The following is a 14033-nucleotide window of genomic DNA, read 5'->3' on the forward strand; positions in this document are numbered from 1 at the left end:
ACACTTTAACTTTCCTTGATTTGCACCCAAATTAGTGAATTTTATTTTCAAAAAATGGTATAAAGAACCCTAGTTTCTTTGTTTATTAAAAAAGTCCTAAAGATGATAAGAAAAAGGCTTTGTGACAATCTTCTGTTCTTTTTTATTTTTCTTATTTATATACATAGGTAAATAGCATTGATCTATGTATAAATTGGGTATGAAACTAAGTAAAATAAGTCAACATAAAGTATTTGTCCTGTGTACATAAGAGGTACATGATGATTATTATCTTAGTGAATCAATTTGTCTTTATAATTTTCTTTAAAATATATAGTTAAATACTGCAGTCCAAAGCTATTATGTGATATAATAGGATAAAAAAATACTTTTAATTGGGATGAAGTCTACACCAGACAAATAATCTAAGTTTCAAGTTTATAACCTTTAAATAAAATCAGGTATATACATTGTTTCTGTTGAAGTTTTTTAACTTTCGAGTGATTGTGGGATGTTAATCACTAATTGAGAAAGACTTGCATTATTAGTTCTTATATATAACTTATTACATATTGGGAGAATAATCCATGCATAAGCTTGCTTATGTTCTCTTCCACCAGTGGGAACACACTGAATTTGTTCCTTTATCTAGCAGTGAACAAAGCAATGGTATGTATATGGTTTTCCTGCCCAGGGAAGTCCATTAGGCTATTATTGGGCTGCTTAGGAAGGTACTCTCTGCTTAGCATGAAATAAAATTCCAGACTCCCCCCCTTAAAAAGCAGGTGTTTACCATAAATCACATTGTTAACACAAATAATTTAGGCAGTGAACCACATTTTCAGTTAGGGAATGGTTCAAGTGCCAAGTTCCCAGATGACACCTTTGGGCCAACTTTGTAAGCAGGCCCTTCTAAAGATAGCAGCCTCAGAGCTGCTATGTAACTCTTTTTTGCATGGGTTTTTATGTTGAAAGGAGGGAGGTTCTTAATTTTTTTCCTCTGTAGAATGAGGAGTAAGGATATTAAGAAATAACCTTGAAATTCAGCATGTAGTTTTGCGTTCAAATTCCTGAATTATTCAGAAAAAAATTAAATGATGGCCTAGTCTTAAATTACTAAATAATATGTAACAGTAAAAATTTAAAAGATTATTTTTAAATTTCTTTTAAGATTCTGTGTAATACAAAATGATTTGCCAAATAGATATTCTGCTGAACTTACTTGAAGAAATAGTCAGAAATCTTGTTTGCGTGTGCACAATGTTATAGGTTAAATATTTCTCCTGCATGATTGTTTATTCACTATAAATGTATTTTTGGACCCAGTTATCCTAGTGACCCTGATATAACAGCATCTGAATCATAGAATTGCCTTTGCAGAACTCATAAATTGACTTTGAATTTAGGATGTTTAAAGATTTGGTAGGTCACTTTCATCTTGCTAAAAGAACAATGAAATAACATTCCTTATATGTGTGTATGGCACTTTGAATACATTGTCTCCTTTTAGCCTGACAACAGCTTTGGAAGATAGAATTGGTAATATATTTTCCATGTTACAGAGGAATAAGTTAACTGGATTTAGAGAATTTCTGATGTGTCCCAGGTCATATTAGTTAATTACAGTATGTAGTAAATCAAAGTTTAGGATTTTAGTCTAGTGCTCATTTCTCATTTATATTAATGCCTCATTTTATTTTAATTTTATAATTAGTGATAAAAACCAGAAATGAAGGACCATGATGTATCATAAAATTTTTATATATTCTGTTTTTTATACGTATTTAAATATTTCAGCTTTTGAGTGACTTCAAGATAATGCTTATGTTTTTATGAACTGTTAGTTGTATTATTGACTTGTACACGTTCAGATGATAACAATATGCATGTTTTATATTTACTAAAGTAAACATGATAGCTAACATTCATTAAATGCTTACTGTTTGCAAGTCATTGTGCTGAATGCTTTACATGCATTATTTAATCTTCAAAACAATCCTAATATAGGAAATGCTAGTATAAGAAAGTATTTTTTCCCCATATGTTGCTTAGTATTTTCAAAGTCAAAGCCATGCAACTTGAGGTATGGTTTATAATTCTTTCACTCTGTTATTGGGTGGAGGCTGCAAAAAGGATAAACCTGAAACATTGTTAAACAAGTATTTGGATTTGGGGCTTAGTTTACCTGGCAGTTCCATTCAGTGAGTTTTACTTTAGGAGTGATCCTTGCATTACATTGAGAAATAAATTATAAATCATTGTAGTAAAAGACTGGAAAGGATCTGTGAGGGTTGTATAGCATGTATGCTTGTTTCTTAAGCTGACCATATATGGATATTTCAAATAAGAGGATATTCTATTATTGTAGGTGTTCAAAGAAGACTATCCTACTTCTCTATATGTAATCCTTTTATAATACAGTAATTTTAATCATCTAGTATTTTCTCCTTAAGTCTAATATAAATTTCTCCCTTATAAATTTTGTGATTAAATGCACTCTAAGTCTGTTTTGTTTTGCTCTTGAGGCAATGAAGAGCTTCTCTTTACTATATTTAAGGAATAACAAAACAGTACAAATTTAGTTATTAATCTAACCTCACTATCTCAAGCAGCAAGATAATTTCTTAGCTTAAATAATTAGGCCTTTTTCATGAGTAGTAGTAGTTTTCTTCTGAACAAATTTCTTACTTTTCCTTTAGTTTTCACTTCTTACTTAAAGAAGACAAAATCCTGAAAAAGTCTGTTTTTTTATGTAGACTGTGTAGTTGAAGTTCTGTTTTTATGTCAGAAATCCTACAACTTTTATCTTAGTCCTATGTTGTCCTTTTTATGTTTTGCTTTGGTTTGCTGAATAATATGTACTTGGGAATTTTCATTAGTCATTTGTTCACCAACTTCTGTTTCTGTAATTTGTTTAAAAAGCAAATGAAATAAGTATTTACTACAGTATAGTCTTACAATTTCTTGCTGTTGCAGTGGTATTGTTCTCTGGGATATTTTTATGTTGTGTAGCTTTGTTATGTCATAAGTATCACAGCCTATAGAGTAATGTGTTTTCATGTCTCTGCATATCAAGGTTATATAGAATTTAGTTGTCAAAAATATACTCTGTTTATATGTTCAAAGTAGTCATTTAGTTTTGGATTGTGGCATTAATTTTTTAGTAAGACTATATAGTTTCATAAAATCAAGTTTTAGATTTTAACAAAAAAGACTTAGTAAGCTAAAAGGGTATCTAGAGAAGTATGACCAGATACAAATAAGGCCTTTGATGTACTTTAAACAATGTATGTATGGGACTGTGTTATTAGAAAAGAGTGATTTTATATATATATAGATCTCATAATCAGTTGAAAGACATTTATTTAAATTTTGTTCCACACACCTTAAGTAATTTTATCTTTTGTTGGTGAGTGAGATTAGATTTAGATTCACTTTTCTCTATAATTTTATGTTAATAATAATATTTTTATTTTAGACAGACTTGAGAACAATTGGCAAGAAATTCCTCCCCAGTGACATCAATGGTGGAAAGGTGGAAAAGGTAATGAAAAATGTTAACTTCCTAAATTATGCTAAGTACAATAAATATGAACATCTACTAAATTACTGGAATTATTTTTTGTCAATGAAGACTGCAACTTCAAAATATTTTGGAGGTGAACAAGTCACAGATTTATCATTATAGTGACTTCCTATACACATGGAAAATTATTAAAGCTTAAACTTTTAAACTTTTGGTGACTTTTCAACATTTAAAAAAAACCTTTTGTTTCAGGAATTGTAACTATGACACACTTACTTTACATGTGAGACTTACCAGATATTATTGGTGCTCAGGAAAAGGACCTTTTTGTATCTTTTTATTTTAGTTACCTGTTAACCATATTTGTTTAATGAACTTATTAATATAAAACTATAAGATTGGGAAAGAGTGTTAGGAGCAATTGGCAAAGCCGTGCATTTGGTTGCTGCTATCATTTTGTATAACACATATATGTATTCATGTTATGAATTTTTCAGTGATGTTTTTAAAATACAGGGATACAATTTTTAGATACCAACTAGTCAGTCTTTTACTTCTTATTCATTTGTATTCAATTTCTTCTTTTTATTTGAAAATACATGTAAATTGCGTCAACCAAGAATTTTATATGTGCTACTGCTCACTTTTTGAACTATTACGGAACATCATTATGTATAATTTAAAGAAATACTTTGAATGTATATGTTTTGTGTTTGAATAAGTATTCTTATCATTTTAACACTCAGATATTTAAGATAGTTGCTGTACCTCAGATATTTTAAATTTTAGATAATTTTAAAAGGTCTGAAATGCAACAACATATTTTTCACATTTTCCCTTATGCGGTAGATGGTAAGCATTTAGCTGGAAAGAAAACAAGAGTTTATTTTATAATTTACAGTAGTTTTTTTTTTTTTTTTTTCTTGCGGTACGCGGGCCTCTCACTGTTGTGGCCTCTCCCGTTGAGGAGCACAGGCTCAGCGGCCATGGCTCACGGGCCCAGCTGCTCCGCGGCACGTGGGATCCTCCTGGACTGGGGCACGAACCCCTGTCCCCTGCATCGGCAGGCAGACTCTCAACCACTGCGCCACCAGGGAAGCCCTACAGTAGTTTTTGAAGCAGATACTCAGAGAAGAAAGTTCTACAAACGCCTTAACAATTCATTTTAATGTTTAACAACACTCTGTGTCAGCAAACTTTAGTTGTATTTTAACCTAAATTTCTTATGATGCAACTTGAAGTCCGTAACGTCTTCTTTATCTTCCCTCAGGGGAAATGGAGAACATCTGGTTACCTTCCCTTGTGAATAACTCTTCATATACTTGAAGCCTTGTAAATGTCAGTACCACAGGTTTCTTCTTGCTAAAGCCACCTATCTTGGTTCCTCTGTTTATTCTGACTCAGGCATTCCATTCATCTTCATTGTTCTTCTCAGAGTCCTCTCCAGTTCCTTACATTTCTTTTTCTGGTTGTGGTCGTAGTTCTCAGAGCTCAGCATGCATCAGAATCATCCTGAGGCCTGACTAGAACACTCATTGCCAGCCTCTAACCTCTCCCACTCCCACGCCTCTGTCTCCATTGAACTGGGATAGAGCCCGAGAATTTATATTATGAACAAGTTTCTGTGGGATGTTGATTCTGCTGGTCTGGGAAGCATAATTAGAAAACTTCTGGGATATAGAACTCCAAATTAGGCAGCAGTCTTGGACAGGTCTGATGAATGCAACAGTTCTTTACAGGAAAAGTAACTAACATCAAAGCAGTGGCTGTGCATCCTTATGCTAGTTGATTTAAGAAAACTAGCATTCTGGATTATTGATTTTCCATTGTTTCTTCGTGTGTCTTTAGGGATACTCAGAACCTATCTCTGCTATAAGCTCATGGGGAAAGGTACTGATAAGGGTTTTCTCTTCCTCCAACTTCTCAGAGCATTTTTTAAAAAATACTTTTTAATCAGTTATCTATTTTATACATATTACTGTATATATATATCAATCCCAATCTGCCAATTCATCCCACCACCACCCCCCAGCCCTGCTTTCCCCCTTTGGTGTCCATACGTTTGTTCTCTACATCTGTGTCTCTATTTCTGCCTTGCAAACTGGTTCATCTGTACCATTTTTCTAGATTCCACATATATGCGTTAATATACGATAATTGTTTTTCTCTTTCTGACTTACTTCATTCTGTATGACAGTCTCTAGGTCCATCCACGTCTCTACAATGACCCAATTTTGTTCCTTTTTATGGCTGAGTAATATTCCATTGTATATATGTACCACATCTTCTTCATCCATTCTTCTGTCTGTGGACACCTAGGTTGCTACCATGACCTGGCTATTGTAAATAGTGCTGCAATGAACATTGGAGTGCATGTGTATTTTTTTTTAAATTAATTTTATTTTTGGCTGCGCTGGGTCTTTGTTGCTGTGCACAGGCTTTCTTTAGTTGTGTCGAGTGAGAGCTACTCTTCATTGCAGTGCATAGACTTCTCATTGTGGTGGCTTCTCTTGTGGAGCACGGGCTCTAGGCACGTGGGCTTCAGTAGTTGTGGCACACAGGCTCAGTAGTTATGGCTCACAGGCTGTAGAGTGCAGGCTCAGTAGTTGTAGCACACGGGCTTAGTTGCTCCGTGGCATGTGGGATCTTCCTGGACCAGGGCTGGAACCCGTGTCCCCTGCACTGGCAGGTGGATTCTTACCCACTGCACCACCAGGGAAGTCCAAGGGGTACATGTGTGTTTTTGAGTTATGGTTTTCTCTGGGTATATGCCCAGTAGTGGGATTGCTGGGTCATATGGTAGTTCTACTTTTAGTTTTCTAAGGAACCTCCATACTGTTCTCCGTAGTGGCTGTATCAATTTACATTCCCACTAACAGTGCAAGAGGGTTCCCTTTTCTCCACACCCTCTCCAGCATTTGTTGTTTGTAGATATTCTGATGATGACCACTCTAATCAGTGTGAGGTGATACCTCATTGTAGTTTTGATTTGCATTTCTCTAATAACTAGTGATGTTGAGCAGCTTTTCATGTGCCTCTTGGCCATCTCTAAATCTTCTTTGGAGAAATGTCTACCTAGGTCTTCTGCTGAGTTTTTGATTGGGTTGTTTGTTTTTTTCAATATTGAGCTGCATGAGCTGTTTATATATTTTGGAGATTAATCCTTTGTCTGTTGATTTGTTTGCAGATATTTTCTCCTATCCTGAGGGTTGTCTTTTCATCTTGTTTATAGTTTCCTTTGCTGTGCAAAAGCGTTTAAGTTTCATTAGGTCCCATTTGTTTATTTTTGTTTTTATTTTCATTACTCTAGGAGTTGGGTCAAAAAAGATCTTGCTGTGATTTATGTCAGAGAGTGTTCTTCATATGTTTACCTCTAAGAGTTTTATAGTGTCTGGTCTTACATTTAGGTCTTTAATCCATTTTGAATTTATTCTTGTGTATGTGTTAGGGAGTGTTCTAATTTCATTCTTTTACATGTAGCTGCCAAATTTTCCCAGCACCATTTATTGAAGAGACTCTCTTTTCTCCATTGTATATCCCTGCCTCCTTTGTCATAGATTAGTTGACCATAGATGTGTGGGTTTATCTCTGGGCTTTCTATCCTGTTCCATTGATCTGTATTTCTGTTTTTCTGCCAGTACCATATTGTCTTGATTACTGTTTGTAGTGTAGTCTGAAGTCAGGGAGTGATTCCTCCAGCTCCGTTTTTTCCCCTCAAGATTGCTTTGGCTGTTCCGGGTCTTTTGTGTCTCCATACAAATTTTAAGATTTTTTGTTCTAGTTCTGTAAAAAATGCCATTGGTAATTTGATAGGGATTGCATTGAACCTGTAGATTGCTCTGGGTAGTATAGTGTTTTTCACAATATTGATTCTTCCATTCCAAGAACATGGTATATCTCTCCATCTGTTTGTGTTATCTTTGATTTCTTTCACCAGTGTCTTACAGTTTTCTGAGTACAGGTCTTTTCCCTCCTTACATACGTTTATTGCTAGGTAATGTATTCTTTTTGTTGCAAGAGTGAATGGGATTGTTTCCTTAATTTCTCTTTCTGATCTTTCACTGTTAGTGTATAGGAATGCAAGAGATTTCTGTGCATTAATTTTGTATCCTGTAACTTTACCAAATTAATTGATTAGCTCTAATAGTTTTCTGGCCGCATCTTTAGGATTACCTATGTATAGTATCATGTCATCTGCAAACAGTGACAGTTTTACTTTTTCTTTTCCAATTTGTATTCCTTTTATTTCTTTTTCTTCTCTGATTGCCATAGTTAGGACTTCCAAAACTATACTGAATAAGACTGGAGAGTGGACATCCTTGTCTTTTTCCTTATCTTAGTGGAAATGCTTTCAATTTTTCGCCATTGAGAATGATGTTTGCTGTGGGTTTGTCATGTATGGCCTTTAATATGTTGAGTTAGGTTCCCTTGCCTCTATGCCCACTTCCTGGAGATTTTTATCATAAATGGATGTTGAATTTTGTCAGAAGCTTTTTCTGCATCTATTGAGATGATCATATGGTTTTTATTCTTCAGTTTGTTAATATGGTATATCACATTGATTGATTTGCATATATTGAAGAATCCTTGCATCCCTGGGATAAATCCTGCTTGATCATGGTGTATGATCCTTTTAATGTGTTGTTGGATTCTGTTTGCTAGTATTTTGTTGAGGATTTTTGCATCTATATTCGTCAGGGATATTGGTCTGTAATTTTCTTATAGTATCTTTGTCTGGTTTTGGTATCAGGGTGATGGTGGCCTAATAGAATGAATTTGGGAGTGTTCCTTTCTCTGCAATTTTTTGGAAGAGTTTGAGAAGGATAGGTGTTAGCTCTTCTCTAAATGTTTGATAGAATTCACCTGTGAAACCATCTGGTCCTGGACTTTTGTTTGTTGGAAGATTATTAATCACAAATTTAATTTCATTACTTGTGATTGTTCATATTTTCTTGCTTCAGTGTTGGAAGGTTATACCTTTCTAAATATTTGTCCATTTCTTCCAGGTTGTCCATTTTATTGGCATAGAGTTGCTTGTTGTAGTCTTTTATGGTGCTTTGTATTTCTGTGGTGTCTGTTGTAATTTCTCCTTTTTCATTTCTAGTTTTATTGATTTGAGTCCTCTTCCTTTTTTTCTTGATGAGTCTGGCTAAAGGTTTCTCAATTTTGTTTATCTTCTCAAAGAACCAGCTTTTAGTTTTATTGATCTTTGCTATCTTTGTTTCTGTTTCATTTATTTCTGCTCTGACTTATGAAATCTATCCTTCTACTAAGTTTGGGTTTTGTTTGTTCTTCTTTCTCCAGTTCCTTTAGGTGTAAGGTTAGATTGTTTATTTGAGATTTTTCTTGTTTCTTGCTATTAATTTCCCTCTTAGAACAGCTTTTGCTTCATCCCATAGGTTTTGGATCGTCGTGTTTTCCTGGTCATTTGTCTCTAGGTATATTTTGATTTCTCCGTTGAATCTGAATGAGATCCTTTTCAGGTTGAGTAATCTTGGTTGTAGGTTCTTCCCTTTAATCACTTTAAATATATTGTGCCATTCCTTTCTGGCTTGTAGAATTTCTACCGAGAAATCAGCTGTTAACCTTACGGGAGTTCCCTTGTATGTTATTTGTTGTTTTTCCCTTGCTGCTTTCAATAATTTTTCTTTGTCTTTAAGTTTTATCAATTTGATTATTATGTATCTCAGCATGTTTCTCCTTGTGTTTATTTTGCCTGGGACTCTGCGCTTCCTGGACTTGGGGGCTGTTTCCTTTCCCATGTTAGGGAAGTTTTTGACTATAATATCTTCAAATATTTTCTCAGGTCCTTTCTGTCTCTTTTCTCCTTTTGGGACACCCCTAATGTGAATGTTGGTGCATTTAATGTTGTCCCAGAGGTCACTTAGGCTGTCTTCATTTCTTTTCATTCTTTTTTCTTTATTCTGTTCCACAGCAGTGAATTCCACCATTCTGTCTTCCAGGTCACTTATCCGTTCTTCTGCCTCAGTTATTCTGCTATTGATTCCTTCTAGTGTATTTTTCATTTCAGTTATTGTATTGTTTGTCTTTGTTTGTATGTTCTTTAATTCTTCTAGGTATTTGTTAAACATTTCTTGCATCTTTTCAATCTTTGACTCCATTCTTTTTCTGAGGTCCTGGACCATCTTCACTATCATTATTCTGAATTCTTTTCCTGGAAGGTTGCCTATCTCCACTTCATTTAGTTGTTTTTCTGGGGTTTTATCTTGTTCCTTCATCTGGTACATAGTCCTCTGCCTTTTCATGTTGTCTTTCTATAAATGTGGTTTTCATTGCACAGGCTTCAGGATTGTCGTCCTTTTTGCTTTTGCTGTCTACCCTTTGGCGGATGAGGCTATCTAAGAGGCTTGTGCAAGTTTCCTAATGGAGGGACTGCTGGTGGGTAGAGCTGGGTGTTGCTCTGGTGGCAGAGCTCAGTAAAACTTTAAACCACTTATCTGCTGATGGGCAGGGCTGAGTTCCCTCCCTGTTGGTTGTTTGGCCTGTGGCGACCCAGCACTGGAGGCGACAGGCTCTTTGGTGGGGCTAATGGCAGATCCAGGAGGGCTCACGCCAAGGAGTACCTTCCAGAACTTCTGCTGCCAGTGTCCTTTTCCCCGTGGTGAACCACAGCCACCCCCACCTCTGCAGGACACCCTCCAACACTAGCAGGTAGGTCTGGTTCACTCTCCTGTGGGTTCACTTCTCCTTTCCCCTGGGTCCACTTCTCCTTCCCCCTGGGTCATTATGCACACACTACTTTGTGTGTGCCCTCCAAGAGTGCAGTCTCTTTTTCTCCCTGTCCTGTCGAAGTCCTGCAATAAAATTCCGCTAGCCTTCAAAATCTGGTTCTCTGGGAATGCCTTCTCCTGTTGCCGGACCCCCAGGTTGGGAAGACAGATGTGGGGCTCAGAACCTTCACTCCAGTGGGTGGACTTCTGTGGTATAATTGTTCTCCAGTTTGTGAGTCACCCATCCAGTGGTTATGGGATTTGATTTTATTGTGATTGCGCCTCTCCTACTGTCTTGTTGTGGCTTCTCCTTTGTCTTTGGATGTGGTGTATCTTTTTTGGTGAGTTCCAGTGTCTTCCTGTCGATTTTGCAGCAGTTAGCTGTGACTCTGGTGCTCTCGCAAGGGCGAGTGAGCGGACGCCCTTCTACTCTGCCATCTTCTCACAAAGTTTTATAAGTCGTCTCTTCAGAATTTCCTTTGAATGTAGCTAACAAAAAAATATATAACTTAGAATATTTGAATCTAGAATTTTCTCTGCCAAATTTTATCCTTTGAAATATTTTTAATGCTGATGTAGATTTAGTTTATACATAAGATGAAAAGATAGAAAATAAGCTCTGTTCACGTAGAGTGGGATATCCCCTTTCTGCTCTTCCCATTTATATTTTTCCTTCATACGCCAAATATAATTCTCTTCACAGTATTCGTGAAAATGTTCTGAAAATTAATTTTAATAGAATTTTTAGAAGCCAACACACGGGAATTACTCATTTTATTTGCCTTTGGTTAAAACTTCATATATTATATAAAAATATAACTATTTTCAGGCAAAAGTAAATGCTTAAGGAATGTATTTTTGACATGAATTACTTGTGCGTCTATCTGTAAAATAAGACTAATACAGTAAAAGTTGCTTTATTTGTGCCTTTATTGGAAAGCTTTATTACCCAGCACTTCATCATGTTAATGGTGACAGAATCATTAAGACATAGATCTAGACACTAAAATTATGTAATAGTTCTTATTTAAAATATATTTTAAATAAAAAATTTTACATAAATTTTATTTTAATCTGTGCATAAGATAAGCAGAGTATTTGAATAAGTAATCTTCCTGTTCCTTGAACATGTCAGATTTTGGTATAAAATAATATTATTTTCTAATTTTCTTTTAATAGTACAAAAATAATGAATGAAAGAAAGAACTGTATTACCTAGTGATTTTCCAAATAGATCATACTAGAAACTAATTTTGCAAAAACTAATTTAGACAAAATTTAAAGTGTGAGATAGACTAGCTGTCCCAGGAAGCAGAGGCATGGTTTTGATGTGCTTCAGATATGATGTGGAGAGGGAGAATAAAACAGTAGGGGCTGGTAACATACTGGACAGATACAGATTTTAGAATTATTGGGCTAGATTTAAATCCTCATCTTCTGCTTATTATGTTTTTGTGACTTCTGGTAGTTATTTAATCTTGCCAGATTTTAATTTTCTTATCATTCAAATATGTCCCTTATGACATTGAAGAATTAAATGATGTAATCTATGTGACATCTTAAATGTAGCACAATGTGTATGGCAAATATTGAACATTATGGGACACTTAGGATGGTATTTTTGTCCTGGAGATCTAAGAGTGCATGTTAATTACCTCAGTTTGTTATCTTGTTACTTAGAGATCTCCAAGGGAATGCAGTAAATGAAGTAAGGCAAATGGATACTTCATTATTGACTGTGTTTTAGCCCCAGCCCCTAATGCAGAACTTTATCACTTGAGCTAGGTTGATCTTAGTATAATAGAATCAAAATAGGTCAAATTCCTGCTCTATTTCTACTAAGTTCCATGCCTGCCTGTGATATTACCACTCCTAAGAGAGAAAGCCAAAGGAAAAAGAATTGGAGAGCATTTGCCCCAGTGTTTAAGAAGCAAATCCTTAATAAGCAAGAGAAGAGAGGAGGCTGTCTTTTTAGAAGCTACTTCCATTAGTTTTGTGTGGGTCCTTTAAAAGAGCCGTAGTCCTGTGTCTTCTATCCCCCTTGGAAGCTTATTCATTAGGCCCCAGGCTCCATCCAATGTACTAGAGACTTGGCAAGACAGAGCAGTAATCCTCTTTAGAAGTAGATTAAAGGAATGTAGAGAGGAGTCTTCAAACTTCTTCTCCTGAGAGGCCAAAAGTAAATGCTTACATGCTGTGTATTGTTATTATCATAATTAATAAGACTTAGATAACAGCATTTCAGCATTTGGAAAGGAAGTGTGGAGAGAGCTATGATTCAGTAGGAGAGATGGTAGGTCTGTAGTTAGGAGAAGACAGTTAATCCTGGAACATTGTATTTACATCTGTTTTGTCCTAAGACAAACTGGGACCTTCAGAAGGGCATTGTCATCTGAAGTTTGAAACTGAAGTCTTAATAATTCTATTAGTTATCACTGATTATTTTATGAGGAAGTAGGATGGCCAAAAAAATACAAGTAACTTTGTTAGTAATTAATGTAATAGTTCTGTTCACATTCTTTTCTCTTTCCTCCCATTCTCTTAATATTATTATGCAGTTCCCATATTTTCTCCATAAGGTTGCTTGTAACCTTGATGCAAAGGTTTCAGACAAATTTAAAAAGTAGTGAGAGTGGGAAGATGACAGTTTTCTCCAGGGTTCTAAGCCTAAGCTAGATTTTCCCATAAGCAGTTTATGTTTGATTTTTAGGCCATAAAGGGTTTTAGAGTGGAGCAATATGTTCCAAGGAAGCTATATGCTGCAACTTCTGAGTTTGTCAGGGCAGGCTTTTTATATCTAGATATTACAAGGTCCTGGAATATTTAGCTTGCAAGGTAAAAATCATGGAAAGAAGTCATGACAAAATGGAAGTAAAACTATACTTCCTATAAAACCGTTTAATATTTTTCATATTCTTCTCCAAGTTTAATATTTTGTTGTAGTTATTTTCATAGCTTTAGCCTCTGAACCAAGGTGTAGAAGTTAATTACAAAATATAGGTTAATGTAAAAATGCTTTATTCCCAGTCCAGCTGTGTGAGGACTTTAATGCATTACTGTGAAGCCCTAACAGGAAAGGCTTTCCAGATCTGTGTTTATTTTTTTCATCTAAGTTTAGGACTGACAGGTTGTATATGCATTTTTTTTTTTTTTTTTTTTTTTTTTCGGTACGCGGGCCTCTCAGTGTTGTGGCCTCTCCCGTTGCGGAGCACAGGCTCCGGACACGCAGGCTCAGCGGCCATGGCTCACGGGCCCAGCTGCTCCGCGGCATGTGGGATCCTCCCAGACCGGGGCACGAACCCGTGTTCCCTGCATCGGCAGGCGGACTCTTAAGCACTGCGCCACCAGGGAAGCCCTGTATATTCATTTTTAAATGTGAAACTGTGATTAAAGGCCTAATTTTTCCGGATAGAATTGACCTTCTCAAAGCCTCAGCAACACCAACATCAACCACAAGATGGCTTCACTGCCTTAAAATTCAAACAATGCCCTCTCACCCTCAGACAATATAGAACTTGGATGTTTTCAGAAAAAAAATAATTGAAAAATGTTTTAAGTTAAATAAATTGTATGTTTTATGTATGTTAATAGATAATACGATTTACCAGTGTTTCTTTTAGTGAGTTATTAACATTAAACATGCACTTTTAATTTTAGAAAAATGGATTACTAAAATTCTGATATTACTGTGCTTTATTTACAAGCGCTTATTGGCAATTATTAGTAGGACTTCTGTGTAGTTTAAAAACAACTGCACAAAACAATATATAGAATATATATTAGATACTCTAATAATA

The 14033-nt window shown here is 35.4% G+C and overlaps 1 protein-coding gene across 3 annotated transcripts in view; it reads left to right on the forward strand.

Annotated features, from left to right (window-relative positions):
* Positions 1-14033, forward strand: part of TDRD3 (tudor domain containing 3) — a 207473-nt gene that overhangs the window by 87469 nt on the left and 105971 nt on the right. For all 3 annotated transcript variants that reach the window (XM_082602562.1, XM_082602560.1, XM_082602561.1), the window contains exon 3: positions 3458-3523. In XM_082602562.1, the coding sequence (XP_082458688.1) occupies positions 3458-3523 (66 nt within the window). The remainder of the gene's footprint in view (positions 1-3457; positions 3524-14033) is intronic.

This window comes from Mesoplodon mirus (genome assembly GCF_964341445.2).
Source record: "Mesoplodon mirus genome assembly, chromosome: 17".
Taxonomy (NCBI): Eukaryota; Metazoa; Chordata; class Mammalia; order Artiodactyla; family Ziphiidae; genus Mesoplodon; species Mesoplodon mirus.